The following is a 12,618-nucleotide window of genomic DNA, read 5'->3' on the forward strand; positions in this document are numbered from 1 at the left end:
GGCTACTCTTTGTTGCGATGCGCAGGCTTCTCATTGCAGTGGCTTCTCTTGTTGCGGAGCACGGGCTCTAGGCATGCGGGCTTCAGTAGTTGTGGCACGTGGGCTCAGTAGTTGTGGCTCGCGGGCTCTAGAGCACAGGCTCAGAAGTTGTGGCTCATGGGCTTAGTTGCTCCGCGGCATGTGGGATCTTCCCGGACCAGGGATCAAACCCGTGTCCCCTGCATTGGCAGATGGATTCTTAACCACTGAGCCACCAGGGAAGTCCCTATTTTTTTAATTAAAAAATTTTTTTTAATTTTTGGCCACGCCACATGGCTTTGCGGTATCTTAGTTCCCCAAACAGGGATTGAACCCAGGAGTTCTAACCACTGGACTGCCAGGGAATTCCTGGTCACTTAGTTTTAAATTCCACTTTTTTGTCACTAAAAATATAACACGTCTCCTGATTCTCTTTCTTTCCCCCATCCCTAATTTTTTACTTCAAAATCTATAGAAATTCTGATTCTTCTTCATGCATCCATCACCAGTATATGGAACTGAACTGCAAGTATTGATTTATATATTTGAGATATTTGAAGCAGGGACGGTATCTTATTCCATCAGTACTGTCATGATCACATGGTTGGAAATGCAGAATAAATATTTGCTAAACTAAGTCTTACCAATTCATACAGGCTATTCCGACTGTTTTCACTGACTGACCTTTCCATCAAACTGGCTAATTACATCAATAAATGCACTTACTTTCCCTCACCTATTTACCACATATGACTTGTTTTTTTGTTTTGTTTTTTGTTAATTTGAATAGTTTGTGTCCTTAGGTTGAGTGATGAGAATTCTAACAGGACACGCTACCACTCAATTTGAGTCCAGTTCAAAGACTGGATAATTTTATCCAAATTCTCAGTTTTGTCACTAAGTTTTCCATTTTCTCTGTTAGCGACACTCAGGGATGGTAACACCAAAAAGAACCTTCATGGGTGTTATGATGGTTACTTTTGGAAAAGGAATTTGAGTATCCAAATGGCTCCCAATTGTCCATCAGCGAAAACACTGCCCCTCACATGGCCCCATCAGTGATCCTACGCAGACCAAGATTTCGCCTTCACACAGCGAAGGGAAGCATTGAAGACATGGTTCGCATTGATCTCAAATTCCCTCTTCAAGACTCTCTAGTAAGAGGAAACGTTATTCTTTTGGTCTGAATTATCCAGAACTGGTGTCTATTTTGATTAAATCTACCAGACAATTTCTAGTCAGCTCTGAGCAGTAACCCTATTGAGCCACCCAGATGGCTGAAGATGCCATGCCAACATTCGTTTTCTTAGTATGTTGTCTACCAGACACAGCCTGATTATTACCTTGGGTTTCAATAGGCACAAAAAATATGAAATATTATATGGTTGTTGTTTTTATATCAAGCAAGGGCATTATTCTACTCCTGAGACTTAATTTAGGCAATTGTGGACCAACAGTTCCTGTTGGCCACTAGAGTAGCATTTTGTCCACAGCACCAGTAGGTTACTAAATGGGTCCCATCACATGAAAGAGTTAACGTGTTTCTAAAAATTATTAGTTGCCAGGTCTCAGAAAGTCAGTTATGTCCAGACCACCAGATGACAAGGAAATAACATCACATACAAGTCTCACGATAAAGTGCATCCAAATTAATTTTGCTCAGGCTAGAACATAAGGATTTTTTCTAACTACAAAGAGAATGAGGTCTTTTGAGACAAACCATATTTCTTAAAATATGGGCTTCTGTTTTCAAATATCTCTTCCTCACAGCTTCCATTCTTCTACTGCTTCATTTATATCAATTACAGTGTATTTTTAATACAATTATCTGATTCGTTCACATGGAGATTGACCCAATATATATGCTAGACTGAAAAACAGTTGCATGAGAAATACATATGAGAAGATGGGCTCTCAAGGGAAGAATATGTAAGATGTTTTTTCAGCACTTTTAAATCTGAGACTCTGATTGGTGCTGTGTTTGTTAGAGGCTTGTTATTTATATTGGTTTTTAAAATATTTCCTCCTAAATATCTTTGGTATGGGGGAAGAAAGGTACACATTTAGATGCTAAAACCTCCTCTGTTTTTATGACATCTTATTAATTTGATGTGACATTGGGCTCTGATGCCAGTAAAGCGTTGGCATGAATACATGCTACTAAGTCTGGTTCATGGTGTCTCACATTTTTGAGTATCCTCCACGTTTAAGATTTTTGTTTATACACATAGAGCTTTGGAATGATGTCATTAATAAATTGTATCTCTAGTTCTCTCATGGAAAAGGTCATGCCTCTACAAGGCCACTGAATCAGTTGATTGAATTAACCTTGCATTAAATTCAATTCAGTTAAGAAAGCCCAAACTGCCACGATTAACCATTTCTCACTCTGTGTATCTGCTTAAAGGAGAAAACAATAATCTAACAAAGATAATCATCACACTCCACTTTTTCTCAAGGAGAAACTTCATTGTTTGCACATGGCAATCATTAAACAAAGGAAATAAAATTTAATACATTTATGATAAATCATAAGATAATTATCTTACAATAAAAAAAAACTACCATGAAAACAAAACCTTACCCACAGATAAAAGAGATAGGCTGGCTAAGAGATGTCAACTTTCTCTAAATCTGAGTCTAGGCGGATATATGAGAAAATTATTCCTTTTTCTAGCTGTGCTACTGTGGAAAGTTATTTCATGCCATTTGACATATGTTTTTCGGTGCCCTCATCTGTAAAATGGGAACAAAACCACCTGCCTCTTAAGGTTGATGTAAGAATTAAATAAGACATTGTTTAAAGCACTTAAGAAAAATGACTGGTGCATATTAAATTCTCAGTAAATACTAGCCATTATTAACTTCATTGTTAATTAGAGAGGAAAGGGCCTGAGAAGATAGGTAAAATGTCATAGGCCAATGCCTACTGGAGAGCTGTGGGGATCAGGAAGTCCCAGGGTTCATGGTTCCCTCAGCTCTGTCAGTCGTGACATTTCTCTTTCTCCTCCAGACATTTCCCTTGCTTTTCCTCTTGGAGAAACCCACAAAGGTGCTCAAACTTCTAAATCCCACTCTTATTTCCTTATTAATCACAGATCTCTAGGCCTCTCAGCCTGCTTTCTTCTCTTCATAACTGCCACTACCCATGTTGTCCCTGGATGTCTTGTTCCTTCCAAGATGCTAGAGTGGGTGTATGAACTCCCCACCTCCTTCATTCATTTCTGGTTTGAAAGTATGAGACTCCTGCAGTGGCATATAAGCATAAGGGAGGATAGCTTATGTAGGAAAAAGTCAACATGGCTTGCACTGGAGCACACGGGCAAGGGAAGAAGCAGGAGAGAAGGGGTCAGATCATGGAAGGCCTGGAAGGTTTCTCTGGCAGGCAGGATTTTATCCTGAGGGCAAAGGTGAGCCAATGAGGTACAGTTTAAGCCTGGAGGGACCTGATGACATTTTCATTTTATACTGAGGACTTGGGCTATAGCACTGAGAATGGGTTGGAGGGCCAGATTATTTGAAAGACATAATAGGAGCCTCTTTAAAAGCTGTGGTAATGGGGATGGAGAAAAGAGACCAATATGAGGAGATATTAAGGAGGTAGATTCACCAGGACGTGGTGGCTCACAGGAGGTGGGAAGTGAGGGGCAGAGGGAGGCAAGGACTCTGGGGTTTCTGGCTTGGAAGACTAAGTGAATGATGGACATAATAAGAGGAGCCGGCTGTGAAGAAAGAGAATAAGGTGGAAAAGGCAAGCAAATGGGCTCTCTGCTAGAGCCTGCAGAAGGAACATGGCCCTGCTGCCACTTCGATTTTAGCTCAGTGAGACTCATCTCAGATTTCTTTCTTTGTTTTTAAAAAATATTTATTTATTTATTTGGCTGTGCTGGGTCTTAGTTGCAGCATGCGGGATCTAGTTCCCTGACCAGGGATCGAACCCAGGCCCCCTGCATCGGGAGCACAGAGGCTTAACAGCTGGACCACCAGGAAAGTCCCTCATTTCAAATTTCTGACCTTCAGAACTGTAAGATAATATATTAGTGCTGTTTTAAGCCAGTCAGTTTGCGATAATTTGTTACAATAGTAATAGGGAACCAATATAGGCCATTTTAGCTCCAGAGCTTTCTGTGAGGTCAGGCAAGGCTGCTCTGGGGCCTACATCATAGCGTGACTTCTCCCTCTTTCCATGCTGCTCCCTTCACCTCCTTTCCACACATGTTGGGGCACCAAGGGCACTCCCAAGTAAGCATCCTCTATGTGAAACTCTGTCTTGGAGTCTGCTTCCCAGAAAACCAACCTGGGACAGATTGTAAAAGCTCATGTTAACTTCCTATGATTGTAAATATATGACTAACAAATATAGTAAAGTTTATCATTGTTATCCCTTTTCAGTGTCACTCAAAAAGTATAATGCCTAACATGAATTGCACTGGCCCTGATATTAAGACAATGTGAAGTAAATATGAAGAACATGAGCTTGACAGGAAGATATGAGTTCAATTCCAGCTCCTTTACTTGGTCACATTACTTAAACTTTTTGGATTTAATTCCTCTCACTTGCCATCCCCTGCCCCATAAATAGGAATGATAAACACTTTCCCCCACTAGGTAGCATTAGAGTATTTAAACACCATTACTGATCTATGACAAGGGCTCAGTGAAAGATAGTCAAGCCCCCTCAACTCTACCTCACTGTTATAATTGATACTCCAGGTGGCGGAGGCAAGTCACCACTAAACTACATGATTCTGCTGTCAAAATGTGTGCTTCAAGCTAAGAGGGGTCTGGGAGATCAGTGTGACCTGGGGAGGTGAAGGAAGGCTTCTTGAGGGATATGGGAACTTAGCTGGGCTCATAAAAACACCTGAAAGAGAGAAGGGCTGGGAGAAGGCACCATAGGGGTCCTCATTCCAACTCTAGCGTGTAGTTCTAGTTAAGGTAAACAGAATTTGGAAGTGCAAGTACCAGATAATCAAGTTTGCACAGTGCTGCACTTGTTTTAGTTGTTTTAACTGGCAACGTTAGACATGGAAGACAGTATATCTTGTAATTTATACAGTGTATTTTGATATGTTTTACATAAATATGAAGTATTATTATAACCAAGAGGAATCTGAGAAGGAAAAAACTGGATAAGGACAACAATGTTGAGCTATGTACTCATCGCAAATAAATACATAAAACCTTTGAAATTATGACATAACCAGTACTGTTAGATTTATGGTTATGGGTATTGCTCTCATTCCAAGCTCCTACTTTACATTTATCAACTTTATATTCATATGGCATCTCTATTTTCAATGTCTTAGAAATTTCTCCCTCTCCTAGTAACCTTTTCAGCTGAAATTTCATATGCTTCATATTAGCTCAGAAGCAAATTTTTTTTCTGAAAGGTTGAACCTATCTGTTCAGCCATTTCTGAGTTACTCAAGCATGAACAAATGTTGTTTAGGAAATTTGTCAAGATCCACTTTTTATGTGTTCAGATTTAATTCAAGATGGTTTAAACTTAAATCCCCAGAGCTGTCATGCACATATTCTCTTAGGAGAAAAACATTCTTTGCTTTGAGATATAATTGGTTGAGGTTTACACTCCACTTTCTGTGTAAATGGAGTGTGGTTATGAAGAGATCTACTCAGATCCTGGAAAACCTTTTGGGTTTCCAGACTCTCCATGCATATTTTTAAGAATGCTTTTTTTCTTTTTTTTCCCCCAAATTATCAACTTTCTAGGAGAACTTGAAGGTAACAACTCCTGTCTGGCTGTTTATTGTCAGAAAATAATAAAATCTTATTTATGAAAAATTTGAAAAATAAAGATTTAAAATATTTATTTATTTATTGAAACTTGGGCATTAGTCCTTGTTCAGTTGTAGACAGCAATATCTGTATTGCTAACAGCATCTTTTAAGCAAATATTATTGGGTATATTGATAAGACTTTTCTAAGATGGCATACTATTCATCATAAGATTTTAAGTGCTCTGAAATACTGGGAACTTACAAAATTAAAAAGAACTAAAGTAGGAATAGGGGGATGGGGTAGAGACAAGAGAGAAGAGGGCAGAGACGCCTTCCTCATGACCTGGCAAACAGTCTCAAAACATACGAATGTATCCTAGTTATCTATTGTCGCGTGACAAATCACCTCAAAACTTATGACTTAAAACAATAATCCTTTTAATATCTCTGGGGGTTGGCTGGGCTCAGTTAGACAATTATTGCTCAGGGTCTCTCATGCATTTGCAGCTTCTAGGGCTAGCATCCTCTGAAGGCTCACTCACTGACTCACTCAGCTGTAGCACCTGGGCTGGGAGGCCTCAAACACCTAAGGCTCCTTGGGCATCTCTTTCTGTCTTTACATGGTCTCTCCGCATGGTTTCTCCAGCATGGCAGCTTCAGCATAGCCAAATATTTTTCAAGGTAGTTCAAGGCTTCAAAGATCCGTGTCCCAAGTGAGACGGCCAAATGGAATCTGTATTTTCTTTTCTAACCTGGCCTCAGAAATCAAGACAGTTACAAAGGTCCACTCAGGTTGGAGGGGAGGAGACAGACCCCACCTCTTGATGAGAAGTGCGCCAAAGAATCTGCAGATGTGTTTTAAAACTTCCACAGGATTTCACAGACCTCTGGCAGAAAGTCTGGGACAGAATAGTGAGTCATTCACTAAACCACAAATTGGTTCATTGTGGTTCCTTTTCTGCTGTGGTAGAAGGATACTGCCATGTTTAAGGGCTCCTGCCCTGGAGTTAGAATGCCTGCCTGGGCTTGCCTCTGCCCTTACACTTACTAAGCTTGAAATCTTAAACAAGTTCCGGTGCCTCAGTTTTCTTATAAGGTGGAGATAATGAGAGCTAACGTTTATTGAGCACTTAGTAGGTGGCAGGCATTGTCATAAGTGCATTATATACTATCTTATTTTATCACCAAGATAACTCCATGAGGTAGTTACTTTACCTCCTAAATCATAGGGTTGACAATAATAGAGACATCTTTCAGGTTTGTCTGTGGTGTGGATCAAATGAGACTTATTACGTTCCCTCTTGACATTATTAAACCTGATGGGGCAAATTCTAGTGATGCCAGGTCAGGAGGGTGAGCCATTTCCAGAAATGGACCAAATGTGCACAATGCCATGTAGGAGCGCAGACTGTTCCCAGTCTAGTGCGGAAGACCCAAGGAGGGTTAGATTTCTTGATAGGTGTTAAAAATGCATAAAAGATCAGTCATTCCGGGTCTTACCTGGGGTTACGGGTACAGAATCCAGCGCAGTCCAGCAGAGTAGGACCACGAGCCCCGCTTTGAGTTTGCAAAAACGGAAGCGTTTATCTTTTTCCTGAAAAAGAAATCCATGACTTGGGGCAGTGAAAAGAGTTCTGGCCGGAGAACACGCTCCCTCTGCCTGGAGCGTCCGCAGGTGTCGAGAGCCCGCTTCTTAGCCGGATGCACGACGCTGACACCCTTCCCGGGCGGCCTCCCCTCGCGTCCCCGTCGCCACCCTCAGTTCCCTGACTCCACGAGCCTCCTCCCCTTCCTCCCTCTCCCCTAAGGTGCCTACTCCCGCGATTGAAGAGCGCCCATCTTCCCAGGCCGGGCAAAACCCGGAGAGCTGGAATCCCTCTCCTGGAGCGCCCGGGCGGCCACTGGGCATGCTCCGTCGTCAGGCAGGTTCGGGGCCGCGAGCGCGTGTGCGCCTCGCAGATTCCTTCTGCGGCCGCGCGTCCTCCGCCTCCCGAGCAGGGAGCGGGCGCATGATGGCGGCGGCGGCGGCGGGGAGCGCCAGGAGCGCCAGGAGCGCCAGCAGCGGCAGCAGCGGCGGCGGCGGCGGCGGCGGCAGCAGCAGCAGCAGCAGCAGCGACACGTCCAGCACCGGCGAGGAGGAGAGGATGCGGCGCCTCTTCCAGACGTGCGACGGCGACGGCGACGGCTACATTAGCAGGTACTCGGGGAGGTCCGCGAAGCGGACTGGGGTGCGATCAGCCTCTCGGCGCTGCCCTTGACCTCTCCTCTGGCCCCTCGTCCCCAACTTCCAGCAAGTTGCTCAGAAGCTCACGCGGAAAGTTGCCTGCGACTCTGAGAGCGCGTCGCCAGCTCGGCCACTGAGGCCGAGGGGCTGCTCTGCTTGTCTTCTGGAGGTGCCAGTTAGTCCAACTTTTCCCAGCGCCGTCTTTGTCTGGGCATTGGGAGACATCTCTTTCGGATGCGAGTTCTCCCCCGGGGCCCGGAGCGCTCCTGCCTGTGGGGAGACGAGTTATGGCCACTTGTTCCCGATAGAAGAGGCTGCCCTGCAGATGTGGGTGTCAAGGTGCTGGGCCACCGGGCAGCGATCTTGTCCGGTTGCTCGGTGGACAGACCCGGGGCCGGACCAGGATAGGGATGCGCTGTCAGTGACAGAGTTGACCATGAAAACAAGCTGTGAAAAACTTTCGTGTGGCACAGAGACCCTGCGTTCCCAACTTCGGAGTCCAAAGAATGGGCATAGTTTGCCGCTCAGTACTGATTTAAACCTATTAGCCTGAGGGGAACGACGCGCTCAGGTGCACACTGGGGGTTTACAGGTGAGGCTGGAAATAGACCCTACGCCCTAGCCCGGCTCCGCGCTCTAACCAGATGAGCCTCCGGAGGGGTCTCGGGCGCCTCTGCGCGACCACTCCTAACCCTCGCTGTGCTTGCTTCCAGCTCCCCTACAGGGGCGGTGTTGCAACGTCCAGCGGCAGGGCTTGGCAAAATAATTACTTCTGCCCAAATTTTTATCACTTATCGGACACTGATGGTGAAGAAGATAATCGTAATGTTTTCTGGTATGCTTATATGAAGGGTCGACACCGGGCGCTGAAGCCTGTACGCGCCGAAATGTGAATTGCCTTCAAAGGCGTAGGCAGCCTGAATTGTGTACCACATCTTTCTTTAGCCTTTGTCTTGGTGATGCTGAAGATCCTCTGAAAATTCCAGGATGCCTCCTGCTGATTGTCCTTGCCTACCTAGAGAAAAAAAGAGTGGGGAATCCCTCCCCACCCCCAAATTAGAAAAAAAAAATCTCTGAAACAGGTGGTTTGACATGTAAAAGAATTTGACAGTTAAAAAAATAATTATTTATTTGGGACTTCACTCAATTATGATAATTCTTAGCTGAACTTTATTACTTTTCTGAAGTTTCATTGGGAAACATTAGAAAGATATCAGAAAACTGTATGGAGTAATTATGTTATGAAATGGAAAAAAATATGTAACTCTAGTTGACCTAATATAGATTTTTATCTGGAAGTCTTTCCCTGTTTGGGTTCTGGGTTAAAAAAATTTCATCCTATAGTTTAGGGTTTTGGGTTTTTTTTAACTTTATTTATTTATTTTTGGCTGCGTTGGGTCTTCATTGCTGCGCGCGAGCTTTCTCTAGCTGCTGAGAGAGGGGGCTACTCTTCGTTGCGATGCGCGGGCTTCTCATTGCCGTGGCTTCTCTTGTTGCGGAGCACGGGCTCAAGGCGTGCAGGCTTCGGTAGTTGTGGCTCGCGGGCTCAATAGTTGTGGCTCACGGGCTTAGTTGCTCTACGGCATGTGGGATCTTCCCGGACCAGGACTTGAAACCCCTGTCCCTTGCATTGGCAGGCGCATTCTTAACCACTGCGCCACCAGGGAAGTCCCGTTTAGGGTTTTTTTGTTGTTGTTTTTCTACTTGAAAAGCTGTTATCTCATTTGCAATAATAAAAACTATCTACATCCTTCATGTTAGAATGCAAAAAGAATTTAATTTCACATGGGCAAGAGTACATATAGAAAACTAGCAAAATTCTCTCCCTTCCTCCCACTAATCCTATTAATATGTTGCTTTACCTGAACTACACTTTCTGTGTAAATGCTCATATTATTTTGAATGGGGGCTATATGAGCACTGAAGGATAATGAATTCTTTAAGCACAGTTTGAGAACTTTGTTTTGGAGGGTGAAGCAGTGTGAGGGCATGATGTTAAAGAAGGAATTTTAGATGAAGGTAGAAACCTGCTGGGGCAAATGTGGGAAAAAATGTTATCCTTCCTTGAGCCACATCACTTTAATATATCTGCTTGAAAGTTGGAAGGCATGGGCAGTAGTGGACCCAAAGCCAAAACTTTAGCTGTGGGCAGAGTTGCCCTGGAAGTTATTTTTAGGCTGTGACAGAATTTCCATATAGGAGGAGTTCAGGGGTGGCAATCTCATTGAGAGCAGGCACCAAAGAACTTGTCTAGAAGTGTGTTTACATAGCAAGCACAGTTTTATTGGAATATATGTTTATTTGGTATGCTTGAGGAATGGGGTTAATGAAAATAATGACTCCCTTTCCAATGTCACTCCTTTGTGCTGCCCCTATTTAATGACTCTACTGACCACTGTACAGTGGGAGATAAGGTGTGGAATGCTGTGAATTTTCTCTTTTATTAAACATGAGAGTTGGGCTTTCTGCTTTAAAACCTTGGAAACCTTGAATTCTCCTAAAGATGTCAAGTTTATGCTAATCATAAATAGCTGTATCCTTTAGGATTTCAGTTTGTCTATATATAATAGAATCACAGTCAAATAAGTGTTGACTGTCACACCTAGAAGTCTTGAGGTGGGCCATCCACGCTGAGGCAGCAGCTGCAGAATGGTATCAATGTCCCCCTTCCTTGTATCTTTCTGCATTGCATTCTTCACATGGAGCATTCATCCTCATAGTTATGTCGCAGTCCTAAAATGATTGCTCTGTCTCCAACTTCATCTCCAAGTTCTAGGGAGCGAAGGTCTAAGAGGAAGCTGAAATGAATGCTGCCTGTATCATCAAAGCACAGCTTTCCCAGATCCCTAAATTGACTTCATGTTGGTCAAACTACATCACTGTACCATGCCTACTTGCAGTAGAGTTTAAGGAAGTATATCATCCAATTGGGTACATCGCCCCCTATACAAAAGCTGAGTTCTGTTATTAAGAGCGGGAAATGGATATTGGGTAGGCAAGTAGCAACCAATACGTATAATAAAACTCCCCATGTTAACCTAAATTCAACTGTATTGGCTCCAGTCCTTTTACCTAGCCATTATCCTCAAACAGGAGTGAGCTGGAGATGTTATATTTGGAGGAAGGATGAGTGGAAGAGAGACTGAGGCCATTGGGGAAATATCAGGGTACATCATTTCAGGAAGCAGGGAGGTAAGAGTTAGGGCTTTGTGTCTTAAATATCCCCTTGGCTCAGCCTTCCTCCTCAAACTGACAAAAAGGGTATTAGCTAGCTGGAGGTTCCTGGAGTTACTACTTCTGCCCTGGAACTCCCAGCCTGCCAGAGGGACCCAGAATCATTTCCATGGATACTTAAGCTGGAGCAGACAACTACCATCAGGTGGAGCCAAGCCATAGCTTGGACAGGGCAGGATTTGGGCTGCACAGTGTGAGCACAGCAGGCTCTTCTGGTGCATTTATTAACCTTACAATGAGTTTTGGGAGCCCTATATATCATGTTATAGGAGATGGAGGTTTTACTCTATTTGTTGAAATTAATCTCCCTTTGGAATTTTAAAGCTTCTTGTTTTTATCCTTCAGTTTAAGAAACTATGTTGAACATTTTGACAAATATCTAAAACCAACACGTAACATTTGTATCTAGTCCCCAAGCCTCAGCTTAAACACTGTTGCCTTAGAGAGAACTTCCATGACCACTGTATCAAAGTGTTAAGAGAATTCCCTGGCGGTCCAGTGGTTAAGGCTCAGCGCTTTCACTGCCGAGAGCATGGGTTCAATTCCTTGTTCGCAGAACTAAGATCCCACCATTGGCTTTCTTCCAAAGCACTCTTTACAACTTGTAATTGCATTTCTATTTATTACTTTGCCCATTTATTGTCATTCTCCCATTGGCCTTCATGAGGGCCAGAATCATGTCTGTTTTATTAAAACAGTACACTCAGGATCTAGCACAGTATCTGCCATATAGCACTCAGTCAGTAAATTCTGATGAATAAATGACCAAGAATAAACAGTGGTATGTTCATGTAGGTTGAACAATCTTTCAAGCATTTTCCATGTTTATGAGATACTTAAACGTAAGTATATTTTATTATATAATATTTTCCTTTAAAATAACTTCTTTTTGGTTATATAAAAGGTATTTTTGGTGATGAAAATTTGCAAAATACAGAAATATATAAAAATAAAATCAAAATCATCCATTATCCCATAATTAAGGTGTATTATTTCTGTTTTCCTGGTGACATATCTATACCATATCATTCCTCTAGTACGTTTAAAATGATTCGATAAAAGGAAAGGCATCTCATGTTCATGGTTAGGAAGTTTTAATATTGTTATGATGGCAATACTCCCCCATTTCACCCCAACCTCCCCAGCCCTAGGTAACCATTAATCTACTTTTTATCTCTATTGATTTGCCTATACGGATATTTCATGTAAATGGAATCATACATTATGTGACCTGTAGTTGCTTGTGTTTTGGTGTCATATACAAGAAGGTTTTGCCTAATCCAAGGTCACAAAGATTCACTCCTATGTTTTCTTCTGAGAGTTTCATAGATATAGTTCTTACATTTAGGTTTGTGATCCATTTTGAGTTTGTGTGTATGGTGTGAAGAAGGGGTCCAGGTT

The 12,618-nt window shown here is 42.8% G+C and overlaps 1 protein-coding gene across 1 annotated transcript in view; it reads left to right on the forward strand.

Moving 5' to 3' along the window:
- Nucleotides 1–7,761: 7,761 nt before the first annotated feature.
- MCC (MCC regulator of WNT signaling pathway) overlaps nucleotides 7,762–12,618 on the forward strand; it is a 424,188-nt gene continuing 419,331 nt past the window's right edge. The window contains exon 1 of the mRNA XM_068535717.1: nucleotides 7,762–7,956. Within this exon, the coding sequence (XP_068391818.1) occupies nucleotides 7,769–7,956 (188 nt within the window). The 5' untranslated portion in view covers nucleotides 7,762–7,768. The remainder of the gene's footprint in view (nucleotides 7,957–12,618) is intronic.

Source organism: Eschrichtius robustus, chromosome 2, assembly GCF_028021215.1.
Source record: "Eschrichtius robustus isolate mEscRob2 chromosome 2, mEscRob2.pri, whole genome shotgun sequence".
NCBI lineage: Eukaryota > Metazoa > Chordata > Mammalia > Artiodactyla > Eschrichtiidae > Eschrichtius > Eschrichtius robustus.